General features: G+C 40.8%; 1 protein-coding gene across 1 annotated transcript in view; it reads left to right on the forward strand.

Annotated features, from left to right (window-relative positions):
• LOC100557193 (cytochrome P450 2U1) overlaps nucleotides 1–13,271 on the forward strand; it is a 31,232-nt gene that overhangs the window by 9,192 nt on the left and 8,769 nt on the right. Inside the window, exon 2 of the mRNA XM_062982803.1 lies at nucleotides 6,502–7,137. Within this exon, the coding sequence (XP_062838873.1) occupies nucleotides 6,502–7,137 (636 nt within the window). The remainder of the gene's footprint in view (nucleotides 1–6,501; nucleotides 7,138–13,271) is intronic.

A 13,271-nucleotide genomic window follows, 5' to 3' on the forward strand; every position in this document is an offset into this window, starting at 1 on the left:
AAAGAAAAGGTTAAATGCCAACACTGCAACAGCATCAAGCATTGCTCTGCAATGCACAACTTCGATTCCCCTCAATTCAAAGCAAAGTCAAATTCTCCTACCAAAGAAGAAACCAAAGAAGACCAAAAGCCTACAGAACCTCAGGTAGCCCTCAAGGCTCCTGCGGTTGCCTGCACCAAGCTTTGTCAAAATAGCCACAAGCCCAGGATTTGCCACCCAATCTGCCTGGCAGAGGTGTATCCAGACAAGCAGCCGTGGAATAAGAAAAGGGTCTACGTCGCCTTGGATGCCCAAAGTGACGCATCTCTTGCAACCCCAGAGTTCTTCGACATGTTCAACCTTCATACCGAGACAATAGATTACACCATATCCACTTGTTCCGGAAAGAATAAGATGAATGGCAGAGTTGCAACAAAGTTCAAAATCTCACCTGTTGGACAAAAGGTCAGGTACGATCTTCCTGACCTTATAGAATGCAGCCTGATTCCCAGGAACAAAGAACAGATAGCCACGAAGGAGGTGGTACAAGCCCATCCTCATCTCAAAGGTATTCAAGATCTAATACCAGCTTTGGACTTGGAAACAGACATCGTCATGCTTATCGGTGCAGATTGTCCCACACTGTTCCGTGTTAGCAACCAGATTGAAGGTCCTAAGGGATCACCCATGGCCCAGCAGTTGCCTTTAGGATGGACGGTGTTAGGCCCAGTCTGCCTGAACAAGATGTTCCAGCCTGTCACTAAAAGGCCTTCACTAATGCAAGGATGTGCCAGCCACATCTCAGTTTGCTGCCAGGGAGTAATGCCAGATTACTCTCCCATCATCGAAGTCACAGAGAGAGATGAGCAAACAGCCTTCTCTAAAAATGATCAGAAGTTTCTTGAGATGATGAACAACCAAGTCATTCAAGTCTCTGAAGGTAATTGGATAGCACCTTTACCTTTCAAGCCGGAAAGACCATCTCTACCCAACAACAGAGATGTTGCCCTTCATCGTCTCCTGTCCTTAAGAAGAAGGATGCTAAAAGATCCGAAGGTAAAGACCCAGATCACCCAGTTTGTGGAAGACCTCTTCAGAAGCAACTACGCTGAACCAGCCAGCGTGTGTGCGGAGGGAGAAGAGCAGTGGCATTACATATCCACTTCAGAAAATCCGGCAGATGTGACATCCCGAGGAACATCAGCCGCAAAGTTGTCCAAGTCATCCTGGATCACTGGACCCAAATGTCTTCAAAATCCTTCCTTTCCAGAAAGCATTTCCGTGCTCAAAGACACTGAGTTGCCAGAAATTCAGTCCTGCAAATCTACCATCGATGGCCAAGACTTATCAAGGCAAGGTTTAAATCCAGCCAAGTTTGAAAGATTTTCAAAATGGACTAGACTTCAGGCAGCCATTGCCAGGCTCATACATTACATCACTACAAAAAACAGTGGTGCAATTCAGCCCCAAGATCTTTCAAAAGCCTCAACAGTCATCCTGAGATCCACTCAAAGACAGTGTTTTTTAGAAGAAATAGCTTGTTTAGAAAGAAAAGCATCCTTGCCCAAAAATAGTTGTTTAAAGGACTTGAACCCCTTCCTGGACAATGAGGGTCTCCTTAGGGTTGGAGGTAGACTAAAGAGAGCAAAGATTAGATCCTGTGTTGAAAATCCTTTTATTTTGCCACACCATAGCCACATAGCTCTGCTGTTGACACAGCATTTCCACACAAAAGTCAAACACCAAGGAAGGTCAATTACTCAGTCTGCCCTAAGAAACTATGGGTTTTGGATTGTTAGGTGCCAACGTAAAGGTTGGGGATTTGGTGTTACTTAATCAAAGATGCTCCTAGATACCAATGGGCTAAGGGTATTGTGTCAAAATTATATCCTAGCTCTGACAATAGAGTGCGCAAGGCCCAGGTTAAGGTCATCTCTAACGAAAAGGTTTTTTTTATTTGACAGGCCTATTAGTGACATGGTTGAGTTATTTTCACAAGACGTACAGTCTTAAAGTTATTAGAGTTAAAGGTATTTAACTCCATTTTGTTTAGATTTCCGAAAGTCCGGAAATCTAGGCCGGGAGTGTGACGGCGCGAGTGGCGCCATCTATATGTTGGAACTATAAGTTTCAAGATTTGAATTGTTGTATCATGCCTGATTTTGCCCTTACCCTGTAAATGTAGTTGGATTGGTTATTTATATCTGTCAATCAATGTTGTTTGTACCTGTTATATTGCTCACTCAGCAAAACTGTTTGGCTCCACCTCTTCCTGGAGTAGGACTGTGTTTCCTCCTTTTCATTCCATCAGCAAGTTCTCTTATCGGATGGACGTGAAAGAGAGGCTTGGCTCAAAAAGCCCTTCAAAAGTTACCTCTCAGCACCAATTCTGAGGTTCTTACCCTTGGGACTCACACTTCATGTTCAGGGCCAACCTGAACAACGTTGAGGAGTCTCAAGCGCCTTCACATCAGTCCTTTGGCAACAGAGGAAGACTCTTGTCTTCAGATATAGGTCATTGGACTGAGGCTGAGTTTGCTCCGGCATTCACAGCCAGAGAAAGAGGGATCTGGACAAGCTTCATGGACTTAAACAATCAAAGACTGTAATGTATATTTTCTTTTACCCCCTTTGTGAAGAATAAACCCAGTTTTTGAGTTAACTACAGTGTTTTGGTCCTTGGGAGTTCCAGTTTCCCTAAAGGAGGGCAAGAAGCAATCCCCTGGGGAAAGATGTCACGTCCATGCCTCTTTTCCTAAGAGTACAGCCCCAGGCGCGACGGCACAATAATAATTAATAAACCTGAAACCTTTCTGATCCCAAGATTTAGGATAAGAGAAACTCAACCTGCAGAAGGAAAAGTATTTCATAAATCTTGTCTTAGGTGGTATTTCTGATTTTTTTAAGGGAAAGAAAGGAAAAAAAATAGGTTTTCTGTGTTCAGATATATTGCAAAGTTTTAAAAAAGAGTGTGTTCAATGTTTGATTAAAATGTTACAGCTAGTGCCAAGAATTATCAGCAAAAAATCAGTTAGGGACAATAGAAGTGGTTGTTGATATATTATCTTTCTGAGAAATACAATACTCATAATTATTAGAACACCCAGCAATAGGGAACCCAGGGATTATATTGCATTAAGGATGGAGCTATATTACAATGCTCCTGGCTGCATCTTTCATTAAAAACAGGCACGTGTGGCAATGTCTAACTTTGCCTTTGCCAACCACACCTGTATGAAGAAAGCTAGAGGTCGGTGTATCTGATTTTGTACATAAATTATGTGTAGCCCTTAGGCTATGGTACAACTACTGTAAAAGGAAACAGCATGTTGAGTGCTGATTACTGACATATAACATGATGTTGACTGGAGATATGTTTGTTTTGAAATAATTTTGAATAGAGTTTATGGATTAGTACATTTGCATGTTTAACGCAGCCTTGTCTAGATTCCTGTTTTTAACGTTTACCTAGTTGTGTGATGCCATACTTCTTTCAGTGGTATCCTTGGAAGTTTAAATAGCTGTCAAGAAATTGGGAATCCTCACTCTTGATGAAAGAACTGACATAGGTTCACAAGAATTATAGCACCACATGATATCTAGAGCTTTTAAAGCATGCTGCCTAGGGCAGCATCAGGAGTGTAGCTCTGTAATTGTCGTTTTGACAGACTTACTGTAAATATCTCACTCTATGCATTTCAAGCATTCAAGGTTGACATTGTAGCATAGGCATGGGCAAACTTCGGCCCTCCAAGTGTTTTGGACTTCAAATTCCACAATTCCTAACAGTCCAATTCGCTAGCAGAGCATTATTCACTTATTGATTGTTAATTAACAATTTGTAAGCCGCTCTGGGCGCTTTTGTAACTGAAGAGCGGAGTATAAATATTCTTAATTGATTGATTGATTAAGTATTGATCATAGTGGCTTCTTGACGTTCCAAAGAAGAGCTGTTTGGATTTTTCATGAGACTCTACTGCTTGTTACACAGCAGAGTAGCTTCCAGGGATTTGTAATTGAAACAAGAAGTTTGAAGGAGTTGGCATGCTGTGAGAATATGCTTTTAAAATGGGATCCAAGCCTTTTATCACCAGTTTCCCAGCATTTAAGGGTAGGCTGGTTTGATCTTGGGTAAGTCACACTTTCTTACCCTCAAAAGAAGAGAAAGGTAAACTCAACACCCCTCTGAACAAATGTTTCCAGGAAAACCACAGCAGCAACAATAATGGTGTGAAATAAATGCAACATACTTTCATAGAATGAATGTTATTGCAGCAGCACATGTTACAAAGTATACCAAAAAATCTGAAAATCAAATGGGAATTAATTGTTTTGTTAGATAATGATGTTCTTGGCTTAACTTCAGAGCATTATGATTAGGACTTTTACACAGGTGATACTTTGGATATGTTCATTTCGCACACATTTCTTGTTGGCAAACAGATATATAGTCACTGGTTTGCAAACTGCACCCGTTAACCTTTTTGTGGTAAGCCATTAACCTGTATTTATTATATCTAAAGTTAACTCCATTTCATAGTCATTTCTCCCATTTATGTATCTCATTCCAACTTCTTCCCTGATGATAATATGTAATAAATTGGACCTCTAAGTCAGGCAGTCCCAGAAGAGATTTAGTTTTACAGAGTAGGCACTGAGTGTTGTGTCTACTCACCAGGTGCCATCTGTCCTGGGCAGAAATTGTCTGTGTGTCTGGCTCAGGTAACCTCAGGGTTAGACTACAACAACATTGTTCAAAGTGGTGCATTTGAAGGCTGCACAGAATATGAAAGTAATTTAAAACACATTGTGGTACTGTTCCATTATCAAGGCGGACTCCAAAAGCGGGCCTAGGCAGAGAAGGATTGGGGGCGGGGGAATTGAAGGAGGAAAACTATTTTCCCAATTTTCTCTGGTTATTCCCCCTCCTCACTTCCCTTTTCATAAGCGAGGGTTGTTTGCACGAGATGTGTTCAAACCCTACTCCCTCTGTAAAATGGACTATCCTTGTGTTGTATGTTTTCTGGGCTGTATGGCCATGTTCCAGAAGTATTCTTTCCTGATATTTCACCCACAACCTCACAACCTCTGAGGATGTCTGCCATAGATGTGGGTGAAACATCAGGAAAGAATACTTCTGGAACATGGCCATACAGCCCAGAAAACATACAACAAACCTGGACTATCCTTGTCTCTGTAGTGCCCCCGTTTGTCCTCTACCCGGATAATGGAACAGTACCTACTTTGCTAGTAGGTGAATTAGGCCCAGGTGCTGGAAATACATATTATTGCTTAAAGATCTTCATTAGCAACTGATCTGTTTCTAAGCATAATTATAATATTTACTCATTTCTCCCACTTTTCTGTCAAGAACAGGCAAGATGTTCCTAAGGCAATCACCAGGATCCTATTGGCTCAATCAAACTGACTCTTTATTTGAAGGGACCATCATAGTTTATCAACACTTGCTCTTTGCCCCATTTGTGTTATATAGCATAATTTCAGTAGAGTTCCTTGAACTTTGCTTTTACGTGCTGATCAATCAGTATTATCATGTCAGGTCTGCTTGCTTTTGTGAAATGTTTGAACTGTTGGATTTAGGGTATGTTTTGTTTTTCAGATGATGAAATAAAAGGCAGTATACAAAGTGTGTGCCTTCAAGTCACCTGTCGACTTATGGAAACCCCATGAATTTCATAGGTTTTTCTTAAGCAAGGTGGTTTTGTCAGTTCTTTCCCCTGAATTATGGCCTACAGTGCCTGGCATTCCTTGGTGATCTCCTATCCAAGTAACTATACTAACCAGGGCTGACCCTGCTTAGCTTCCAAGTTAGGCGAGGATTTGGTTCCTTTAGGATATTTAGGCCCTATATAAAGAGTATAAGGCATATAAAAACAAGAGAAGCCCGGCACTTTCTTCCCCATTTCTCTGGCTTTTTCCATGTTTTTCCATGACTCCAGTTTTAACTCCACTCCTTTTCACTGACATGTATGGCCAAAGGTTCCTATCACTGCTGTATGATGATGGTCAGAGACTGCCAGTTAGCACAGCAGTAGCCTAGAAGAACAGATAATGTGATTTGGTTTAAGGAATTTTTCTGGGAAAATCTCAGAATTTCTTCCATTGTACCAGTGTTGTGGATGGTGATGTGGGTTTTCCAGCAAAAAGTAATGCTCTAAATAAGGTTTGAGAGCCAGTGTGTTGTGGCTATAGAATTCTGGAAGAGACCAAATTTCCTTCGGATAGTGTTGCTTTAAGGTCATAGTGAGTCAGAAACGACGAGAGCACACAACATTTTTTTTCTCCCCACACATTTGCCTTTGATCCAACTTTCCATGGGATTGTGCCCTCCAAAGACTTCTCTGAAATTAATTCAATCCCTCAGTTCTGGAAAATTATGTGAAAAGTCACCTCTAAGAGTGAGGATGAGAGCGAGGCTACACAAGAATCTCTGCCATGGATAAAATGTTACTACGAGCTTCTCTGTTGGAGATGTCAACATTTTTCTTTTCTTTCATTCAGGTGTGGTCTTCGCCCCGTATGGCCCAATATGGAGGAAACAGAGGAGGTTCTCCCATTCAACTCTGCGTCACTTTGGTTTAGGAAAGCATAGCCTGGAGCCAAAAATCATTGAAGAATCCAAGTATGTGAAGGGAGAGATCCTGAAACATGGAGAGGAGCCATTCAATCCCTTTCCTATTATCGGCAATGCGGTATCCAACATCATTTGCTCAATGGCCTTCGGCCGACGCTTTGACTATGATGATATAGGGTTTAAGACCTTGCTGAGGCTCATTTCGCGTGGTCTGGAGATTACCTTGAACAACCAGATTCTCCTGGTCAACATCTGCCCTTGGCTGTACTACCTCCCGTTTGGATGTTTCCGAGAACTCAGGCAAATTGAGCTGGATGTCACAGCTTTCCTGAAGAAAATAATAATGCAGCACAGGGAAAGCCTGGATGCCCAGAATCCCCGAGACTTCACCGATATGTACCTCCTTCATGTGGATGAGGAAAAAAAGACCAACAGTGAAAGCAGCTTTAACGAAGATTATCTGTTCTTTATTATTGCGGATCTTTTCATTGCAGGCACAGACACAACATCTAACACGCTGCTCTGGAGCTTGCTTTACTTGTCACTTCACCCACAAGAACAAAGTAAAGCCATGCTTCTCATGGTTCCTGGTTTGGGGCCCCGGGGGGGGGGGGCAGGGCAAACTATTATGATTTCTTTTCCATAGCACCATATTTGTGCCTCCTAGCTATAATTTTTTTCTATCTATCTTACAAACTTGTCTTTAACTGGCAGCCAAAAGTTCAGGAACTGGTTCCAAACCAGGGACCAGAACTTGGAGTAGTACTGTCGTAAAGGTTGCTATCTCTTTATTAGCATTTCCCCTGTGGCCAGAAAGTGGCACTTATGGCAGAGTGGCACTTAAAGTGTTATTCTTTGGAATTGGAGACAAAGTTTAGGAATGCTGTCTTTTTGGACCATACCATTCCAGATGCCTTGTTGCCTGCAGATTTAAGTGAGTTGTGGTGCAAAAAAGTAACTTCTCTGAACAGGAGGAAGAATTCCACAGGGTTAATAACAGAAGTCAGCATTATTGGTTACTGGTATGACCCCAACCTTAGCTGTGAGTTTGGAGATAGTTGTTGTAGTTCCTCACTTTCCTGTTGAATATCTCCTTGCTGTTGCTGCCTACTTGTCCATCTTAGAGGAGCAAGGGAACAGAATTCTTCCCCTCATCTTTTCCCATCATTTGTTGAATTTATACCAAGCCTTTCTCTCAAAGATACAACTGTGTTCCTCTTCAACTGTATTTCTATTTTGAATAGAGTTAAAACATTAAATTATAAAAAGTTAAAAAGAAATTAAATAGCTATTTCCTAAAACATTTTAAGAAACACCATACTTAAAACATTTAAAATATAATTAAAAAAATAGTGCTAGGGCTAAGTCTTTAAAGCAGCACACCTGTTGCACATTCACACACACACACACACTAAGCAGGTGTGTTATTTGGACCCAGAAGAAAAATAGAGGAAGAAATGGGTGGCAGATGGCAAAAACAGACAAATTCAAATATTTTGGGCAAGGACCTCCTAAACAGAGCTATTTTGGGTGGTAACTCTCAACACGGTGGGTGTGGAATGGTCATCCAAATGTGAGACTAGGAATTTTGGAGCTCTAGTTCTAAAATGAGCTCCGGAACCTAGAACTGACACTAATATTCTACATCTATTTGTTTAGCAAATAATCCTGCTGCAGTGGAGAGAATACTGAAGCAAATGCAAAGATACAAAGTCATACTTGCTTGTAATTACAAAGGGATTAAACAACAAGGGATTGGGTGGCTCCATTTGGGTGGAGTAGGCTGTCAATAGGATAGTGCTTTAGATTTCAGCTGGCATTTTAAAGGTGCTCTCCAAGGTGCTGAAACCTCTTGGTAGGCGGAGTCAATCCCTTTGGAGAATTCATTTAAAGGACAGTCTGAAACCCAGAACAGATGAACTGCCCTAATTTCATCAGAGCCACCACTCTCCCTGGGGTGCAAAACCGGTGGCATGAGAACTGTTTTCTGCTGATTCTAATTTCATACAGGTGTCCCATTCTGCACTTCTGCGAGCGTCCAGGAAAGGAATCTATATAGACATATTTTGGGAAGAAAACAAATTGCTTTATCTTCACCCTTTCTCAGAAATCATTATACAGATCGCTCTTTTATGAGGAAAAGAGAATAGCTGTTGGATGTTTGTGCTTCTCTGTGCAGACCTAGAGCTCTAAGTAGTGCTGACAGGTGTCTCTTATCATAAGGGATGTCCTTGGCACTCAAGCAGATAACTAGTTGTGTTTTGGCAACAAGAAAGCAAATATCATTGCTTTTTAAAAAGCAGCTGCAATGCTATCTTATTAACATTTGCTCAGAAGCCTGAATAATATATTTTTAAGCTTGGATTTTTTTTAAAGATCACCTATGAGTCTTGCATAAATGCTGTGGTTGAACTGCTGATCATGAGACCTGTTCTCCTCTTCTCCAAGTCTCTTAAAAGGAAATCACTTTAAGAAAGCCACAAGACATTAAAGCAATTGAAAAACTTAGTAGCAAGAAGAGGGAGGGAAAAATCAGGATGGCCTTTCAGTGTAAACATCTAAGCAAGCTCTGTTTCTGATGATAAACTCAGTGGCCTTGGGTGAGTCTGCCTCTGAAACTAAATCGACCCAAATGTATAACAGAAAGAGAGATATCGGTATTTTTGTGAGCTTTCATCTGTGTATGCAATTTTTCTCCAATGTAAGCAAGCAGCCAGCAATTCTGTTCACTGTACCAGAGTAGCCCAGCAATTCAACATAGCAACAATAGATTGCTAATATTTTTGTTTTAGATTGAATCAACATTAATTTTAGTATAGAGAATGAAGAACACAACAGTTCCTGGGCTGGAATGTACAAAGCATCCTAGGGGCTAAAAAAAAAAAAACCTATAGCTCTCGTGATTCTATAACATTCAATTCTGGCAGTTCAAGTGGTGTGAAACTTCATGAATTATTCAGTGTAGATACCCCTTGTTTTCTCTATATCTCCTCCCATCTTCTTTCACTCCGCACCTGCATAGCCAGTTTGAGTATTTATATATGTTTGATTCTAAATTGATTCAGCCATTTTCCTTGGCACTTTTTCTCTCTCTTTCTGAAAACTAGTTTGTCTTGTTTATTTATTTGCTGCATTTCTATCCCACTCCCCCCCCCCCCAAGGGGGACTCACAGCAGTGTACAAAAATGCAATGTACAAAAGCAATACATAAAATTCACTAAAAAAACCAATGAACATATAAATCCCAATTAAACTATTAAAATACTATATGAAAAACATCGTAACATAAAACAGAAAGCATAAAACATTTAGCACTGGTCCCATAGTCAACATTCCTCTGCTTTATCTATGGCTCATCTATTTATGAGCCAGTCCATTGTAGATTCCCAGTGGATTATTAACCAAGCTTCTATACTCGCTTGAAACTTCTGTTGGGAGTTGCAGTTAACAAAATTAGTTCCTCTGTATTGATCGTATTCCTTCTTGGTGTACAACTCTATAAATTGTGCAAAATCAAGTTTTTGCTGCTAAAAGATTTAATTGGATACAAAAGGTCTCAATTTGTATCACTTATTCTTGAACAAAACCTGAGTTTTTCATTGTAAGACTTGCTTTCGAAGCGAAGAGCTTGACTCCCTTGTGCTTAGCATGCTTTTTTATTTTAAGATACAAGTACAAGTACCTGAGGGCAGGGAACTGTCAAATTAATGACTTGTAAGCCACTCTTTGAGCCCTTTTTTTTTTTTTTTTTTTTGCTGAAGGGCAGGATAGAAAGGCTCTGAATAAATAAGCAGCACAGCTCAGTTTAAAAAGTAGATGCATTGCTTCTTTAACAGACAATTTGGTGCCAGAAGCAGACATAACACGAAAAACATAGGTTAGTTTTCTACATCACTTCCAAAAGATCAGTTTACCTTATTTCAGATAGCCTTTTTTGTTCAAAATCAATGCTATGTAATGAAACAACCAGATCAGATAAGTCTTACATTAAGTTTGATTTTTAAAAAAGTTTTGAACTTTTAAAAGACCATTTGAAGGCTTTATCCAAAGGCATTATCCAAAAAAGCCATAAAGTGGGGCTTTTAAAATTTTTTTTTTACCAAACTCTACTTGATAGTCAAACTTATAGATCTATGTATTTTTTTGTTTGTTTGCATGGTGAGAGGAGCAGGTAAAGGCAGGCTTATATCCCAACCTTCTCTTTTGCTGTTCATACATGTTCTGTGGTGGATTCTGGCAACAGCTACTGTTTGCTTTGCCTCTTCCAGGTGGGGCACACAACTATAGGAGGATGAACTAGAGCAGAACCCTTCTCCTGCACAGTTCAAGCTTTTATTGCACTGTTTACTGTAGGGACGCTGTTGCAACTAAGCTTCCCTATTCTTCTAATGCTGCTAAAAAGAAACAGACAGAAGACAAGAAGGAAAGGAATAAAAAGAGTGTGAGAAGGTGCTTCTTTGTTATTGACTCTAGTATGCCCATAGGAGCTCCCGGTGGCACAGTGGGTTAAACTGTTGAGCTACTGAACTTGCCGACTGAAAGGTCGGCAGTTCAAATCTCGGAAGCGGAGTGAGCTCCCGCTGTCAGCTTCAGCTCCTGACAACCTAGCAGTTCGAAAACATGTAAATGTGAGTAGATCAATAACTACCGCTCTGGCGGGAAGGTAGCGGTCACATGACCTTGGAGGTGTCTACGGACAATGCTGGGTCTTTGGCTTAGAAATGGAGATGAGCACCTACCCCCAGAGTCGGACACGACTAGACTTCATGTCAGGGGAAACCTTTACCTTTACTATGCCCATACAGTGAGCATTGTAAAAAACATCCTAGTAATTATTTAATTCTATTTCGACAGCGGCTTCCCTATCTTTAAAAAAATTATGGTGACGGACATTGTACCTCTCTTGCAATTTTTTTTCCGTGTCAGGAGCAATTTGAGAAACTGCAATTCGCTTCTGGTGTGAAAGAATTGGCCGTCTGCAAGGATGTTGCCCAGGGGATGCTGGAGGTTTGATATTTTACCATCCTTGTGGGAGGCTCCTCTCAGGACCACGCATGGGGAGCTGGAGCTGACAGCGGTAGCTCACCCGCTCTCCCCAGATTCAAACTGCTGACCTGCCAATCAGCAGTCCTGCCATCACAAGGGTTTAACTCATTGTGCCACGGGGGGGGGGGGGGGCGCTCCTCTCTTGCAATAGATATGTTGTTAGCAAAATAAACTTGTTAGTGGGAAGTTAGGGAAGAGGAGGTAAACATCTGACCTATGGAAGTAATATATGCCACAGCAGGATGGCCTGATCCCTGATTTGTTTTTGCAGACAGGTGAAAATACATCTCTGCCATTAGGCATTTAGGGAATGTTGAAGGGCAGGCTGCTGGAGATGCTGTGAGTGGGATTTGGAGGGTCTGTGTCGTTTTTTACTCTGAATTTTAACTCTTATTTTTTATGCTTCATGCAGCACAGATTTAATTATTTTTATTTTTATATTCATAATTACATACATTATGAGATCTCCATGATCTCTTAAATAAAATTTGGAAATAAGTATAAACTAGAGGTACTTCAAAACTATTCCTAAAACACACTAATCCCATACTTGCATATATGTCTCAACATGGAACTGAAACATGCATCATTCCAGAAACAATGGGCCAGAGCTTGAAAAAGTTAACATTTTAGACCAGACATGGGCAAACTTCGGCCCTCTGGGTGTTTTGGACTTTAGCTCCCACAATTCCTAACAGCTGGTATTTTGCTTTGACTTGTTACTTAAATGCATGTTTAGGATTGTCATTTTGGAGTTCAGAATTTAGCCGCTTGAGGGCAGTGTTTGAATTGTTTCTAAATTTGTCAAAAGGGAAATGCCCCCAGCTAAACTTTTCTCTGCCCCGCCCTGCAGAGTCTCCTAATACTGCTGAATTTTCAAAATATGGAATAAGAAACAGCCAAAATCCATGATATGTAGGATTGACAATATGGACGTAGCTATTAATGAATGAGCTTGTTTACTGGCTAAACACAAAATGAAAGCATTGATTTCAGAGCTATGTATTTTTTTTTCTGTAGAATTAACCTATTGTCTCCATTCATAAATCACATGATATACACAATTCTATATGAGGGGCCAAACCCCCAAATATAGGATGTATCTAGAGATAGAAATGTGTGCATCATGTGTAAAATGAAAAGCTTTTCAAACCTCAAATGGCAGAAAAGAAATCGCTTTTAATAGGTGATGCTTGCAAGCTCCATAGGAAACAGATTTTCTGTTCCTCTAATGAGGGACATCCCTTATAATAATGGACTCCTGGCAACCATAGCTTGCATGTATCCAAATTATGTACGATCAATATAATAATTGCAAGCCACTCTGAGTTCCCTTCAGCGTGAAAAGAGTGAGTATAAATATAGTAAATAAATAATAAACAAGATCCCAATATTAATGCAACTGGAGCCCCGGTGGCGAAGTGTGTTAAAGCACTGAGCTGCTGAACTTGCAGACCGAAAGGTCCCAGGTTCGAATCCCGGGAGCTGAGTGAGTGCCTGCTGTTGTTCCAGCTTCTGCCAACCTAGCAGATCGAAAACATGCCAATGTGAGTAAATCAATAGGTACCGCTCCGGCGGGAAGGTAACGGCGCTCCATGCAGTCATGCCGGCCACATGACCTTGGAGGTGTCTACGGACAACGCTGGCTCTT

Source organism: Anolis carolinensis, chromosome 5, assembly GCF_035594765.1.
Source record: "Anolis carolinensis isolate JA03-04 chromosome 5, rAnoCar3.1.pri, whole genome shotgun sequence".
Taxonomy (NCBI): Eukaryota; Metazoa; Chordata; class Lepidosauria; order Squamata; family Dactyloidae; genus Anolis; species Anolis carolinensis.